Source organism: Camarhynchus parvulus, chromosome 5 (assembly GCF_901933205.1).
Source record: "Camarhynchus parvulus chromosome 5, STF_HiC, whole genome shotgun sequence".
NCBI lineage: Eukaryota > Metazoa > Chordata > Aves > Passeriformes > Thraupidae > Camarhynchus > Camarhynchus parvulus.
This window is the reverse complement of record NC_044575.1, coordinates 47115343-47131688: the sequence shown is the minus strand read 5'-3', so window position 1 is coordinate 47131688 and position 16346 is coordinate 47115343. Positions and strand designations below refer to the sequence as shown.

The 16346-nt window shown below is 38.5% G+C and overlaps 1 protein-coding gene across 2 annotated transcripts in view; it reads left to right on the top strand.

Annotated features, from left to right (window-relative positions):
- Positions 1-15587, top strand: part of CLMN (calmin) — a 73602-nt gene extending 58015 nt beyond the window's left edge. Inside the window, exons 6-13 of one of the 2 annotated variants that reach the window (XM_030949074.1) lie at positions 471-658; positions 2411-2604; positions 3595-3677; positions 4860-6173; positions 7299-7477; positions 8677-8737; positions 9755-9816; positions 11273-15587. In XM_030949074.1, coding sequence (XP_030804934.1) covers positions 471-658; positions 2411-2604; positions 3595-3677; positions 4860-6173; positions 7299-7477; positions 8677-8737; positions 9755-9816; positions 11273-11426 — 2235 coding nt within the window. In that variant the 3' untranslated portion in view covers positions 11427-15587. Of the gene's footprint in view, positions 1-470; positions 659-2410; positions 2605-3594; positions 3678-4859; positions 6174-7298; positions 7478-8673; positions 8738-9754; positions 9817-11272 lie in introns of both variants that reach the window. The other variant, XM_030949073.1, reaches the window with a different exon arrangement.
- Positions 15588-16346: the final 759 nt, after the last annotated feature.

Genomic DNA, 16346 nt, shown 5'->3' with positions numbered 1-16346 from the left:
TGGCCAGGCAGACTCACAGGCAAGGATGGTGCGACCAGAACCTGCCGCCCTGGCAGCAGAGGGCACCGGGGTGGGGAGACCCAAAAGCAGCAGAGTCTCAAATGTCAGTGCTGGTCAAGGACAGGAGTGCTGCTGCAGGTCACCATTTCTTGATGAAAAATATTTCACTCAAGCAATTCCTGTGAAGAGAACAATTCATTTAAACTAACTTTTCTCTCAAGGACATGTTTCTTTGCTTTTTGTTTAATTTGCACAGTTTGGCCTGAACTGGGAGCTTGCTCTTTCTGTTGCCTGGGCTGCTGCTGGCTGTCATGCTTGTAAAATACAAGTTGAAAGTTTAAATGAACAGGTTTATAATTATCACTTAAAATTCAGCTATGGCACTGATCTCTTTAAAGTTTGCATGAAAACAAGGACACGATGCAGCCAGTGATAAAGCAGAACACTGTGTATTTCACCTTTTATTACAGATTAAGGAGCTTACAGGCAACCTCAACAGGAACTCCTCCTCCTCCAGCCTGTCCTCTGGACCCAGTGGTCCAGAATCAGACACATCCCCCAGCACTCCCAGCGTGGAGAGAAACATGTCCATTACAGTGAAGGATCAGCGGAGAGCCATCAGGGCCCTTCTAATCTGGGTGCAGAGGAAAACCAGAAAGTAAGCTAACAAACCCTGAACAAAACAGTGTCTTGCCACCTGCCCCTCTGAAGCTGAGTCTCTTTTCTCTGTCCTGCCCCATGGGTGTGTTGCCATGTGCTGTGGCTTCTTCTGCTTTTGAGTTTGGGGAGCACAGGGTCTCTGAGGGGGGTGTTTCACTATGACCATGTGTTCAGAGCAGCCATCTGACCTTGAAGGCCACTGCTGGCTCCACAGTTTGAGTGTTAAATGTTAACTTGCACTAACCTGCTTGATGCTGTTTAAAACAGGATCAATCTCTACTCCCCAAACCCCAGCTTTCATGCAGTCTTTTCTGATCTTTTGACATCTTTTGCTGATTAAAGGTTAGGTATAACCAGGGAGTGAACTGAAAAAATAAATGTACTGAAAGGCTTTATCAGCAGCCTTTTAAATGAAGCAGTAGCCCAGAGGAAGCTTCTCTGTACACTGCAGAGTGCCTTGAAGGACAGAGCCCCTACCAGAGTCCCTACTTCCTCAGTATTAAAGAGGGGAAGGGGGTGAAACTTAAGTCACTTCTCTTGAACTTGTAACATTTGAGTGGATTTCCACTGCACATCTCTCTCCTCTTTAATAAAAAGTGGTTCTTTCACTGAAGCATTTTGTGTGGTAATGCTTTATCCTGGCAGAGTTACTGACTGGTTAAAAAACTGTAGTGTAAGATGTCTCATGCACATACAAATGCTTGGAGTGTATTTTACATGTATTGTTATTTGAAGTAGTGACTGGCAGAGAGTTTTTATTAAAGAGGGCATGTGTCAAAGTTACCTAGAGAGGTTGGTTAGCTGTATATTTGGCATTTTTGTCTCTGGTTTTATATCTTGCCTTTGAACACAATTTTTTTTTAAATTTACATCTTAGATACTTGGTCCTGTGGACTGCATCATCCCTTGGTTATCTCCAGTGAAGCTAAGGGTGCTTGCTGAGCAGATAAACTTGCCCCCTGTAGTTCACTGCTGCCAGTGCAGATCACAGAGGAAGTACAGTTTTAGTCCAAAATAATGCTGATGTTGTTGTTAACAGGTGGTACAAAGAAAGTGAGGACCTGGGAAGTAAAGGCCACAGACTTTTCAGCCCAGTCAAAGACTGCAAATAGAAAAGATCTAATAAGAGAAAATTGTTCTTGCAACTGCATATTTAAAACATAATAGCATCATTGTAATCCTGTTATCTCATTATCTGTGCAGAATTTTCTATTCTGGGGCTGTATTCCATTGCAAGTTTGATGGCTGTTTTTCCTCCAAGACTTTGGGCATCTAACACTCTTGTGGTTTATGCATATGCTGACACCATTTGCATTTGGCAGATTTTCTGCTATAGAAGGCCAAGTACACAGGAATGTGAATCATTTATGCTTATGTGTTTAAATATTTAAATCTTGGAAGTTTTCCCAAGCTATGGCATTAAAATGCTGGAGAGCAACAGAAACAGGAATCACAGAGACATTTGGTTTTGTGAATGTTAAATGTGGTTGCTGAATTCTTAAGGGCTTTGTTTTCACTAACTACTTCCTACAAGCAGGTTGGTGTCAGCTGTTAGCCACACCAATTCAGTTTGTGAACCCATGTGTTTTCTGAATGTATTTCTAGATGTTGAAATCCAAAAATATCTCAAATATGACAAGTGCTACTCAGCAACCTTACGTTTTAACTTTCAGGAGTCTGAAAATGATGATGCCCTTACTTTGGATTTTGTAACAAACCACCCATGTAAAATGCATATAATTCTGTTTAGGTATGGCGTTGCAGTCCAGGACTTCACGAGTAGTTGGAGGAGTGGCCTTGCTTTCCTAGCTGTCATAAAAGCCATAGATTGTACTTTGGTAGACATGAAGCATGCACTGGAGAAATCAGCACGAGAAAACCTGGAGGATGCTTTCAGCATCGCACAGAATAAACTGGGTGTCCCTCGGCTCCTCGAACCTGAAGGTAAACACATCAGCTTTTTTGGGTAACATTCAGTCTACAATGAATTCATGAATATTGCCTTGTGATACATACCAAAAACCTCACAGTGATTAGGCTGCTGATGGGATCAGTGTGCTGAGCTTTTTGAGAAGAAAAATAAAAACAGTCAGTGGCTTGTAATTGTATGCTTCCAGTCATTTGTAAGCTCCTTGAGGTCAAAGATCTTACTGTGGTTTTAGCTATGTACACTATGCCTGTGTTTAGCTATGTTTATAGCTGGTCCTGGTTCCAGCTTAGATGCTTTGTGACATCTGCACTCAGAGAGGGCATTAATTGTTGTGGTGAGGGGTGTCTCAGTGCATTAGCGGTGTTCTGTAACACCTAGGCTGCAGACTAAATGTCGCTCCAGGATGAGCGGTACAAGGCTGCCATACCAGGTAAACGGAGAGATACCCATTCAAATGTAACTGCATCTCCCAGTTTTCTCTTTGCAGTGCATATATACACACAAGTATTTATACCTGTAAACTTAAGTGTGCATGTGTATATAAAATATGTATAAATGGATTTCTTGTCGTTCTTTTTACTGAACTCTATGAGACCGGCGCTAGGCCTTCGTGTCATGATTGAAAGCACAATTGCACTTTCATCACCTGTTAGAAGACTGGGCCATCCTGCTAAAAATAAACCTCTGTATTGTCACTCAACAGCAGCCAACTGTCTAGTGACAACGGCATGAATGGCAGTATAAAAGTGAATGAAAAGGGAACCCTGATCGGGGTTCAGCATGTGTTTGGAAATAGGAAAAAGTGAGTGTGAATGGGATGTTGAGAACTCTGTCAAGTGCCATCAGCAGTGAAGAGCATCTCTCTTATCTGTCAGAAAAAAAGAGAAGTGTTTGTAGCTGTTATTTCTGTGCCCATAATGGCAGGATAAATGTCTGACAATCTGTTCTCTGCAAGAGCATTTCAGAGCTGTGTGTGCTCAAGCCCCTTGCATCTGTCTCCACAGATATCATGGTGGAGTCCCCCGATGAACAGTCAATTGTGACATATGTGGCACAATTCCTGGAGCACTTCCCAGAGCTGGAAGGGGTATGTGTTTACTGCTATGTCATGTCATTTCTTTAATTTGCCTTGGTGTACGTAATAAAGTCAGATTTATTTTCTAGGTTTCTTTTTAGCTATTTAAAATAAACAACAAACCTGGATTTGATTTTTTTCACATTTTTGTTAAATCCAGTGAAATGGGCTTTCATTGGTGATTACTAAAATGCTTTAGGTAGAATTGTGCTTTTATACATTTACATCCAATTTTAACTCTCAGAGGTTAGAATTGGTTTCATAGGAATCTACTACTTTGCTATACTGGTTTTAAATAAGACTGAAATTTATTCCTTTATCTATAATGATTCATTGGACTTTGCATTTAATTTTTACTTCTGTCTTCTCAAGTTTGAGGGCCATGATCAGTCTGAATTTAGCAGGTATGAGACACAAGACCCCAAAAGCTGAATCTTGTCAATACAACAGTAAAAAGCACTCATTATAAGCATGACACAAACTGCAGTTTAAATGACCAGGACTTCGATGCAAAAATAAAAAATTGAGGATTAACTAAGGGTTGACAGTGTCAAAAACTGGCAAAGGCCTTTTGAAAAAACAGGCATTTTCTCTAATTTCTTGACTGAATGTTACAGTTAGCATATATTTTGTAGTTGATAAAATTGGTGGGCATTACTAAAGTAATTGGAATTAAAATTATTATAGTAATCTAATAATTATTATTAGATTAGATGAGCAATAAGATTGGTTGACATTAAAGCTTGTTGACATTTTTATGAACAAAGTTAAAAACTATCTTTCTTTTAATAGAGTCTGTTGGAAGGAAATAATCTGGTATATCAATGTATTTCACAGTGGATTTATTGGAGTTGTTAGATTTATGTTATTCCCAGGGTTTGGGATTGTGTCAAAAAGCCAAGTCAATTGTCTCCACAGGTACAGCAGGGAGAGATAAATACATTAACAATTGAGGAGTAGGCTTGTCTGCATTCTGATCTTCCTGTACAACTGCCTTCTTGACATTGAGCTCTGTTCAAGGCACTTGACTTGCCAATTTAGTTTTTGTACTTTCAAAATAAGTGAGTTATTAATTGGCAATTCAGAAGGTAATGGACTGAAAGACTAGGTATTTTTTCTTTCCATTGTGTTTGGGAAATGTAAAATGGTATCTGAGCTAGGATTTTTCTTCTAATGGTGTATCATCACTTACAGGAAGACTTTACAGATCCTGACAGGGAGCTTCCAATTGAGTCCACATATGTCCACATCAAAGACACACCGTCAGAGAAGGAAGGCAAAATCTTGATTTTAAGTGAAAATGAAGAAAACATGTATACTGTTAATCATGAGAGGAGTCATCCAGCTCCTCCAAAGGTCCATATTCATGATATCCCTGAGAGAATCCCATCAGAAACCACTTCTGAAAATTGTAATGGGAAACTGAGTCAAGTGTTAGGTGATTTACAGGAAACATCCGAAGAGGAGCCTCAAAGGCCTACCTCACTGAAAATTACAGGACCTGTCAGTTTTGAATCCAAGTCCTCTTGGGAGGTTCTAAATGATAAATTCATGTCAGGTGAAGAGAGCATCTCTGATGATCAACTGAAACAAAATGATGACCTTTCTCCAGCTGTTCTGACAGATCAGAAAAATTCTGTTGACTCTTTTGAAGAATACTCTGAAGAATTAACTAAGGAAACCCCTACTGAATATGACAATGAAACCAAGAGCCTTTCAGCCAATACTTCTTCTTTGAGTCCATTATCCTGGACTTCAGGTATACTTACAGATGATTCTATTAATAAAGTCGAAGACAGCAAACCCCAGTCTTCAATTATTTTACCAGAAGATACATCAAAACAAGAAGATACGCAGAAGTACATTCTCCACCTTCTAAATGAGGAAATACAGACACTTTCACAAGATGAACATACAAAGGAATCACCTGGCCTTGAGACAATAGAAACAAATACTTGTTCACTGAATGATTCTAATCTCAAAAGCCAAGAACTATCTACACAGCAGGAAACATCTGATGACTCTCTCTCAGATATACCTAAAACTCCAGAGGACCTGGACAGCTGTGATGAAGTTGAATCTGCAACTGAAGTGGTACCCAGTTCTTCAAAAGTATCTGTGATACCCCATGATCTCTTTTATTATCCACATTATAATGTTCCCATATCAGCAGTTCTGAATGCTTACCTTGAGCCTTGTATCGAAGGTTATGATGCAGGAAATGAAAAAGCTTCTTCTGAAACAGTAACAGATGTTTTACATGACAAGAACTTACCAGAACAGGACCACAAGGAAGATGATCCAGAGCTAGACTTGGAGAATAAGCTACGTACCCCTCCATCAGAAACAGATACTGAGAACAGCGAGGAGGAAACTACAAAAACAAGCAGTCACGTGAATTCTTCAGATGAAAAAGAAGTGCCATTACTAGTAGACGAGTTAGAAATAGAAGAAGATGCCAATAAGGCCACCAACCATGAAGATTCCACTATTCCACAACATCCTGAGGTATTTTACTTTATTACCAGCATTTCTTTGTGTATACATGTGGACTTAGCATCAGATCCCAGTGGTTTTCATTTGCTTCATTTTGCAATGTTTGGGAGAAATACTTAAAATGAACCTGGTTTCCTGTTCCATTATACTGTTTGCCACAGCCCCCTACTGGAATGAATGGAATTGCAGATCCCTGAGAAGTTCTGACTGTAAAGGAGAAAATAAGTCCTAATACTAATGGCACTGCAAAAATGAGAATTTATATTATGTTTTAAAATAATTTGAGATTTCTGTAATCCCTATGCATAAAAGATTACCTTAAAGTACAGCAAAAATGTACAGCCTTTTTATTATGTTTTAAAAGAGAGGTTTCTGTATAATCCTTAGGTATAACAGATTACCACACAGGGTATTTCTAATAACCTGTAATGAGATTAACAGAAATTAGTATTGCTTCTAAAGAAAGGATACAGGCAATATAATTTTGTCTCAATCCAAGTAAGCTTGCCTACAAAAACTTAGAAAAACAATTTGAGTAGGATATGTTACATGGATGAAATGAAGGCTTCTCTGCACTGGAGGAGGAGAAAGAAATGGGTACTTTGGGGGTATTTGGTTTAGGCAGTTTGCTCCTGCATCTCTTGCAGACACCAGTTTGAAGTGCCTTACATGTTTTCCAGCAGTAATTTTTGACAGCATTTTTCAGGAATGAATGTCCATTTAATGCTGTTCTAGATATTGCTTAGACACGTTGCTTGAACATGTTTTGATCCTGACTCTGACTATAGAAATGAAGTCAGTTTGCTGTTAACTTGAAGGACTAATTGGGGGGAGATTTTAAAAAGTCCAGTGAATTGCTTCAAAGAGCCATGTCATGTCCTGACTTCTTAATAGAAAGATCTGATTTTCCAACTGTATGTATGTATGTATGTATGTATGTATGTATGTTGAACTGATGATTCCATGTATCACTAAAGATTTTCAAGAAATTAATTTCTTTTTTTATTTTCTTCAGTGAGACTTTCAGTCTCATGCTATCTGCAATTGCGTGTCTGAGTAGGCTGCACCACTAAGATATTTGGAAGGGTGGGGAATCAGTCATGTTATCTAAAGCAAAACATTTCCTGATTTCAACAGGCCATAGTAGAAAATCTAGAGGATTTACCAATAGCCATAAAGACACCAGAAGAAAATAGTAATACAGAGGAGGAAGAGAAAAATATGATTGAAGAAGATTTGCAGATCTCAGAAGTTGCCACTACTACTCTATCACAAGATGACCTGGAAGAAAATGCTGAATTCCAGGAATTTACCAGGTATTCCACAATAACTTTTTCTTAAACATACCTAAGTGGTCTTTTGCAATTGCCCTGTCCATTGGATGTTTGTTGTAGTCTTGTTTTAGGAAGAAGTATTGGGATTCATTGGCTTCTTCCTGTGTTTCTCTTAAATATGTCAAGTGATTCAGTGGGACTTGATTTGACTGTGCTACAAACTTTGCCACACAAAACCCAAGTGGAAGCCCAGTGCATTTTGAACATGGAAGTGTTATAATTGCTTTCCTAACAGAGAATTTTGTAATGTAGATTAAATAGTCCATGTGCATTGTGACACTATGTGGAACATTACACTGATTGATTTCAGTAGATACTTTTTGGATGTTTTTTCTGGTTATGAACAAGTAAATGAGGTGTTGGAGAGAAAATAAGATGAAGAACTCATGGGTCAAGGTAAAGGCCATGTGTGAAAGCAAATGAGAAGACTAAAAAGAATTTTATTTATTCTCTATTTCCCATCAGCCTGGCAGTGTCCAGCCACTCCCTGCGAAGCAGGGTGTAGTGGCTGCTTCAGAAGACAGATATAAGAACAAGTGTGTGTGTGTGGGTCTCACTGCCCCTTGGTCAGTTTGGGTCAGCTCTCCTGGCTGGGTCCCCTCCAAGCCTCTTGCCCAGCCCCAGACCACTCCTGTAGGGAAATTTAACTGCATCCCAGGCAGACCCAGTACAGTGAGTGTCTACTCAGCTAATTTTGCTCCATTTACTTCTGGTTTTTCTTACATTCTAATTTATTCTTAGGTAATCTATTTTAGTGGGACATGAACTGTAATTTGTTGATGCTTAACACTGGAGCACTCTAATGAATTTGAGAGTTTGCTTAGAAAAACCCATTGTCCCCTTCAAGCTTACTGTTCCCTGTCAGTCCAACTTTTTATATCAATGGCCATAAAACTCAGGTATACTCTCAGTTAAATGTCAGTGATGTCAAGGGTGCAAAAATGCTCTCCAAAAATTTTTTTTAGAATAGATTCCTTTTTGAGAATATGATTTTTTTATTGTGCGTCAGATTTTCCCAAAGCCATTTTTATCATGTTACTGATAAATTCCAGTCCATATTCTAATACACGCAGCAATGCATATTTGTGGTTTTGTGTAGCTTAAACCTGTCACGTCCATTTGCAGTGTCTCTTTTAAACTTAACTTTATGAATTTAAAAACTTTGCTTTTACATACAGAAGCAGTGACAGTGATGTCAACATTCATCTCCGAAAAAGGTTTTCTCGTAATGCTTCTGAGGAGGTAAGTGTGGACATTTATTTATTGCTGTTTCTCTGGTTCTCTCAAACTCCAGAAGTTCACACACTGTAAAAAGGCCTCTAACAGTATGAAGGTCTTGTGACTTCTAATGATTTTAGTGCTAAAACCAGGCATAGTTGCAAAGTTTTACTCAACTTTCCTAAAAATATACTAAACTTTACTGAACCTTAAGCAAATTCACAAAGGAGTACCTAATACTACAGTTAAATCTATTTGTAACTTTAAATCTTACTTGTATAGCTGCAACATTTTGCTTATTTGAAGCTACTTTTGTCTGCTGCTCCAGTTTCTTTTAGTTTTTGCATTCTCTGTATAATGTTGATGCCCTGGTCTCAACACTGCAAAAATGCTGGGTGTCTCCTGAAGAGCACTGTTTCTGCAAAACTGGGCTCTGTCCCTTTTCCTCACAGTAGCAGTGTATTATATTATCAGTAGCAGCAGCTAACCCTAAAAGAATTCTAGTTGAAAAGTGAAACTGCGTCCCTAATGACAGATGTGATTCACACTGGATTCTTGAGAGCACACAGTACAGCTGAGGTCTGGATTTTTATTTTTAAAGCTAAAAGGAAGGGACAGCATCAGCAATCTGGGCATGCTGAGCAAGGACAGGAATATGGCCTTTTTTCAACACAAAAATAAAATTCTGACCATCTTGGAGTTTTAAAAAAAATGCTGCCACCAGTGTTCAGTGAAAGGGAGGTTTCACACAGATGCTTTAGTTTTGCAATACTGTCAGAGCTCCTAGAAGTACATATGAACAAGGGGAATTTTATACAGCTATGAAAGCAATTGCAAGTAAAAAAATCTTATTTCACAACCTTTTTCCTTTTCTGTGTGTGCACCAGACTGTAATGCTGGATGTGCTGACGGAAAATATGTTTATAATCACACTTTCATTTTATTTGAGCAAACATCAGATACAATTTGCATAAAATACACAATTACCACCTTTGTGAGATGCTGAGTTTTGTTATCTAATCTGTTTGTGGTTTGTTTAAGGAAACCTATGATGTAAACGAGCAGATGATGACAGATATGGGTGAAAATCCATTAATCGTTGGGTGAGTGTTTCTTATTCAGACTGACTTTGCAAGGAAGCCATAACTCCTAGGTACTACTAGCAGTGATACAAAGGAAGCTGGAAATTAATTATAATGGTAGCAACTGTCTTCTGCAATGGCTCAGAGTCCACATTTCCCAGAGGCGTAAGATATACAATTTCCTTATTGCTCAATCTGTCCCTTGACTAAAATGCTTTTGATTGACTTGAAAGATTCAGCTGTCTCAGCAAGATTCTGAGTATTTTCCCCACATGGTGGATATCTCAGGCTGAGAGAAGAGTGGGACAATTACAAATGTTAGGCCCTCTGGCAGTGATGACTCTTTCCAGGTTTGGAAGACTGTCAAAACAATATTTAGTGAGATCAGTGCCAGGGAAAGTCAATTACTTCAATGAAGGACTGAGCATCTATGTATCTATGCATCTTGGAGCATCTATGAGTTTTGTATGTGTGTTTAGTTTAGACTTAAGGTGACTGGTCATGAACACATGCATCCCTTTGGTATTAGGGTCTAAATATCTTTAAGAAACAAGGCTCACTTTAGGTTTTGCCTCTTAGCTGATACTGAATAGTACATCTCACAACTTCTAGGTAAAATGGCTGTTATATTTAGATGCAGAAAACACACAAAATATTATCAGGATCCATTGGCCTCTCTGTTAAAAAAAATTACACAAATAGCTGTTACAGTTGTATCAGTTGTACAGTTTGCTGATATTTTGTGTAATAGTCAGGTATATATCCAGTAGGAGGCCCCAAGCAGAAAAACACCATTTTTTTCCAAAAGTAGATTAAAAACAGTTTACTGGAGTGTTTTTCTTGCAGTACTAGAAAATTATAAAATGATTGTGCCTTTTTAAAGAAGACCTTTCCTTGTCTTTGTGAGAGCTCAGCAGTGCTGGCAGAATCCATCAGCCTTTGCCCTTATGAAGCACAGCTGGAAATTTTTTGAAGTTGAAATTTTGGAGTTGTCCTGCAAACCCCCAACTGTTAGCTGGTTTCTTGGTTGGAAGCCTTGGGCTTTTTCTGTTTAATATTCTAGTGACTAGCATGAGGATGATTTGGGGAAAGTATATCAAGTCAGATCCAGTATATAAGCAAAACTGTAGAAGTGTGAGATGTGTTGCCCAATGCTATGTTTGCTGTTCTGAAAATAAAAGGGCATCTTTTTGACTTACATCCGAGGGCTGTGCTGTAATGGCACTTACTTCAACTACCTGAGAATTTGTCTGAGTTTTCAGAAGATTGATTCTTACATTGTTGACTCTGCAAGGAACACACTGCTAAAGCACAGTATGCCCCTCCTAGTCTAGCTGGGGCCCTCCAACTGACTAGACTGAAAAGGTTCATTAAACTTCTGTCTTTTAGACCACCCCCTGATCTTCACAGTAATTATTAACACTGAAGGTTTCTTCTTCCTTTCTTTGCCTCTTACTGAATTCTCTCCTATTTTCAGGAAGAAAAAGGACTTGGAAGCAAGCGAGACTCCAGCACCAACTCATGAGATAACAATTTTTGAGCAGCCAGAGCTATTCTACTTTGTAATTTTCTTTTGGGTGCTGGTCTACTGCCTTTTACTCCTTCCACAGCTGCTTAGCAACAAAGTTTGATCTGTGTGAGGTGTGGAAAATAAAGGGATGGTGGCTGGATTGCTTTGTGTATCTGCATATGAATATGTTCCTTCAGGTGAAGCACAAACAGAAATCCAGAACCTGGTATTTGTGTTTATTATCAGGTTGTCCTCAATTCTGCTACTGTTGTGCTATGACAGTGTCAAAGCACGTTTTATATTATGGTAATTGTGTAAATATATATAAAAATGATCTGATTTAGTAGATGCGATTTTGTACATTTGTGCCTTGCTTTATAAGATGCTAAATAAAACCAGATAATTATCCGTAGAAGTATGAACAATTCCGAGCTCTAGTCTTCAAAAATTATTCTTCTGGCTTCACTTTCTTATGTAGGGCCTGATAGCTATGGAAGAGGGATGGTGTTGACTTACCTCGGGGTCTGACCACCTGCAAGGGCAAGGCTAGAAATGATTCTTTACATTTTCCATTTCAAAGAGTTGGAGGCAGAGCAGAGCTACAGGTAGTGAAACACACATCAGGAACTGATTACAGTTCCAGCAGCAAATCCAGTGGAGCAACAAAATCAGGTTGAGGGTTTATTGGGGTAGGGAAGTTAGATTTTTTAGGATTTAAAGTAATTTTTATCCTGCACCATTTGGTATGTTTGATTTGTAGGAAGAAGTTGGGTATGAAGAAGTGTGAAGAACATGCATGCTAGCTGCTTCTTAGTAGACTTTATATGGGAAATCTCAGGCCAGAAACTAAAGTTTTTTAAAAGTACCTCAGTGCTTCTGAGTCTGCTTCAATTTCTTTGCTGCTTTTATTAACAAATTGCATAAAGATTTCTCTCTTTTGCATATACAAAAATTATAGATAACCAGCTTTGCTGAGGCTACTGTTAAGGCACTAGGGTGTGGTAAAAGAATTAGAAATACCTTTTAAGTGTCCATTTCAATTGAGAAAGAAATGATAGATGTAAAACTAAATACAGAAAAATGTTGACAACAAGTATTGACTTCCTAGTGTGACTGAAGAGATTCCTGTGGCTTATCCATGGGCACTGTTGAGCTACTTCTGCCTCTTGCAATTTTTGTCCACATCAATGATCACTTTAGGATATTTCATATAGGATTTTTGGCAGAGAAGGTGTAATCCATGCTTTGTAGGACAAAAGAGAAGTCTTCAATTTCATAGCAGTAACTTTTCTCCATGTGACTTTTAGTGAAGTCACTACTTCTCATTGGCACATTTTATTTTCATGGTGTACTTTATGAGACTACATCACATTGCTGCTTCCATCTGAAAATTCAGAAGGTTGACTGCAATGTGCTTCCTAAAATGAAGGGTTTTAAAATTTTACTCTGAGTGAAAATTAAATAATGGCTGTAAGTTTTACATATTTTGTGGTAGCATAAGGTGTATCCCTGCCCTGGCTAAGTTTTCAGATGAACTAATTGCACCTGGGATCAAGATACATCAAAATATACAGCAATTTATTTGCAGGTATTTAAAACCTGTCTGTAATCATGTTATCTGCTGGGGCAATCCTAACCATTCATCACACTTCATTCTTCTTCATAAGCTTTTTGTCCTCCTGAGATTTTTCTCCTGAGCTGCAGTTAGAATTCAATAGAAGTAAGGAATGACAGGAGATCTTAAACATTGAAGATAAAATTCTGAACACCTTTCAAATCTTTCCTATACTGTCCTGCCACTGTTGACTAGAGCTGGATTCACCCCATGAACCTAGAAATAAGATCCATTGTTCTTGAGGAAGAGATGCAAATGTCCCAAATTAATTTGGTTTAAATCAGCTTAAGTAAAAGAAAAAAAAATTCTTTCATCTTGTTCACAAAAGCAGTCAAGATTTTGAGTCAGCTGATTTTGTGATCAATGAACCTGTTTATGCTTGTTGTAGAAGACAGTGATACCTTCTTCCAAAAGAAAACCTATATAAGAACTTTTGAAGGTGCTTTCTGGAAGTAGACTAAAATAGAAAGTTGAAGCTTTCTCCTCTGAAAGAATAAAACTTAGTACAAGAAACATTTTATGCTTATCCTGAAAACCAGGGAATACCAGGCTGGGGTATAGCATCTATTTAATAGCTGCAAACAGCAGTGTACTACACTACTTTGGAGCAAAACAGGGACAGTGTTTCATTATGTTCCACTCTTCATAGGTTTCTTTGGTTTATGATAACTTTTTCTGACCCTTTGTATTTTTACTCTGGTTCTTCCATATTTATTAATCTTCAGCAGAGGCTATTTGGACTTGGATTGCAGTCTCTTTATAGGGCTTTACAGCTATCAAAGTTCAATCAAGTATGCTCCCCTCTTCTTTCCTTCCTCCTAAGAAAATGAATCATGATGAGGAGCTCTTTGGATGTCTTAGCTAAGCAACTGACATCCATGAAGAATGGAAAGGTGAGCAGGAATGCAGTGATGCCAGAAATGTCATTACACAGTATTTTTGTTCAGGAAGGAGAAAACCCAAGGTTTTCTTTGTTACCTGCCACTGATGGAGAGTGACTGATACAGTGCAATGAGCAGTTTAAATGTCAAACAGCATCCCACAATTGTATTGGTCATCTCCGCCAGTGTTTCAATTGAGGTACACTTTCCAGCCTATCCCATTGAGAGACAGAGATTGCTTCTTCCATCCAAAATAGATGAAAAAAAATACTAAGCCATTCCATGATACTTGGTATTATATTGCTTTCAATTTTAGGGTTTGTTTTGTTGTGGGTGTGCTATAACAGTAGCAGTGTACCTTACCCAGCCATTCCATAGGTGAGAAGACCCAGGGTGAAGCACTAAGAGTGATTATACTGGTCGATTGTGCTTAAAAAAACTGAATTCTTGAAGAGTTTTGCCTTTACCTCGAACTGTAAAGACTGACATCTGCATAAGCAGCAGCCTCCCCCAGTTAAACTGACTTGTGAGCCTGCATCTCTTCCACAGCACAAGATCCAATTCCTTAATGCAAGGGCCCTGTTCTGAAAACACTGCTTGGTTTTGGGGTTGGTGACCTATTCTGGGCTACTGCCTGAAAGCCTGATTATGAAACATTTATTATGGCAAAGCCTATTTTAACTTGCTGCCCAGAGGGCTGGCTGGTGATAGTGGAGGGTTTAAACCCTGATGGGAAATCCATTGTGTACCCATTTTCCAACAGATATGTGCACTGTCTGAATACAGAAGTTTTTGCTGAACTTTGCCTGGGTTGAAAAATGCTGAGCTTGAACTGACCACATATGGTATATTGATTTGGCAGCTGAATTCAGATACACAGAGGTACTGATCTGTCAAGACTCTTTCTAAAACCTGCTGGGTTTGAGCAAATGTGGGTAGCAGGGCATTGTGAAGTGTAAATGTCAGAAGTGCTTTGAGGATTGCTGGATAAAGGATGTTTGGTGTTCACAGAAGCAGCATTAAAGACTGAGTGGCAACTGTAATAGGATGGTTCAATGTCATTGTAGTCATAACTGCAAAGTGTTTTATTGTGATTTTCTAGAAAGTGCAAGGAAAGTTACACCATTAAAGACAGAACCCCACTAAACATTTATGGGGCAGATGACTTAGAGCTGAAGAAGTGAGTTAAACAGTCACATAATCTACAAACTGACCAGAATATAGCTTTTGCCAAATTGTAGGAAATTATCAGTGCAAAGGCAGGGCAAACACAGACTACAGTAAAAAACGACAATCAATTTTCAATGCCATGAATATTTTTGAGAGATTGAGCTCTAAAATGTATTTTTATTGAGTTTCTAGATTGTAATGAATGTGTCTACAGAATTTTATGCAAAGCTTGAGAGTTCAGCTGTTTTAAAATGATTTTTTTATATAGCAGTGATTATTTTATCTATATATTTAATAGAATTGTAAAACCATTTTAAGAGTACCTGTAAAATTCTATGTATGTGATACGATTATTTATTAATTATGACTCATGAGAATGAACATTAAGCTATGCATTGGTTGTGTCATCCATTTGAAAACTGGAAACTGCAAACAGGAGAAGAGCTTTTAATGAACAGCAGATCTGAAAAGCAGGGGAAATGATTGAATACATTTGTGTCATTCTTAAAGCTGCATAGCAATATGTCATTTTGTGATGTTAAACTTTCAGCTAAAGTTGCAAAATATACTGAGTGATTGAGCTACTTTCTTACATTAAAACTTCCTGAGGCTGAAATTTCTACATCTTGATATTTGGCGTCTAAACACACTTAAATCCCATACATTTTCTGGACACTCCCAGTTTACTCCTGTTCAGTATGACTATAACTTCTTAATTCAAGTAGTGCTCCACTGACTTTACAAGGGTACCATGCTGTACCCAGTGGGGTTTTTTAGGGTTCTCTGCACTAATCCTCAAAGAATTTGAGCTTTAGGAGATTCACTTGGCCAGTGTGTGTGGTATCACATTCAGCCATCTAACACAATAATAATTATAATTGTGCATTATCACTTATGCTAGCTTTAAATACTTGGGAGTCCCTTCTTGCCAAGCACAAACGTGAATGCATCCAGAGATGTGTTCAGTTCCTCTACTTCTGTGGAAGTCAGTGCAACACATCTGTGTGCTAAGCACACACTACAAGATCTGGCCCTGAGGGCACTTAAATCAACATCAGCCGCATAGGCCATGAAGTTGCTGAAGCCTGTGCAATGCCCATGCAAATCCAATGTACACCAACCATACACCACTCACTTTGGTTACCTCCATTTTACACAGAGCATTTGTTTGCCTAAATTCTACAGAATCAACCCTCCAAAGAGAGGAAGTTAACATCTACTTCTGTCTTCAATTAAGAGAACAGCAGCAGGGAACAAATAACTGGAAAACAAGGGTGAGGTTTCAGGCTGGGGTATGGCCATGGAAGTTCCCAAACTGCTACAGCTGAAAGCTCATACCCTGACAATAGGTTGCCTGCTGTTTCCATTGAGCTAA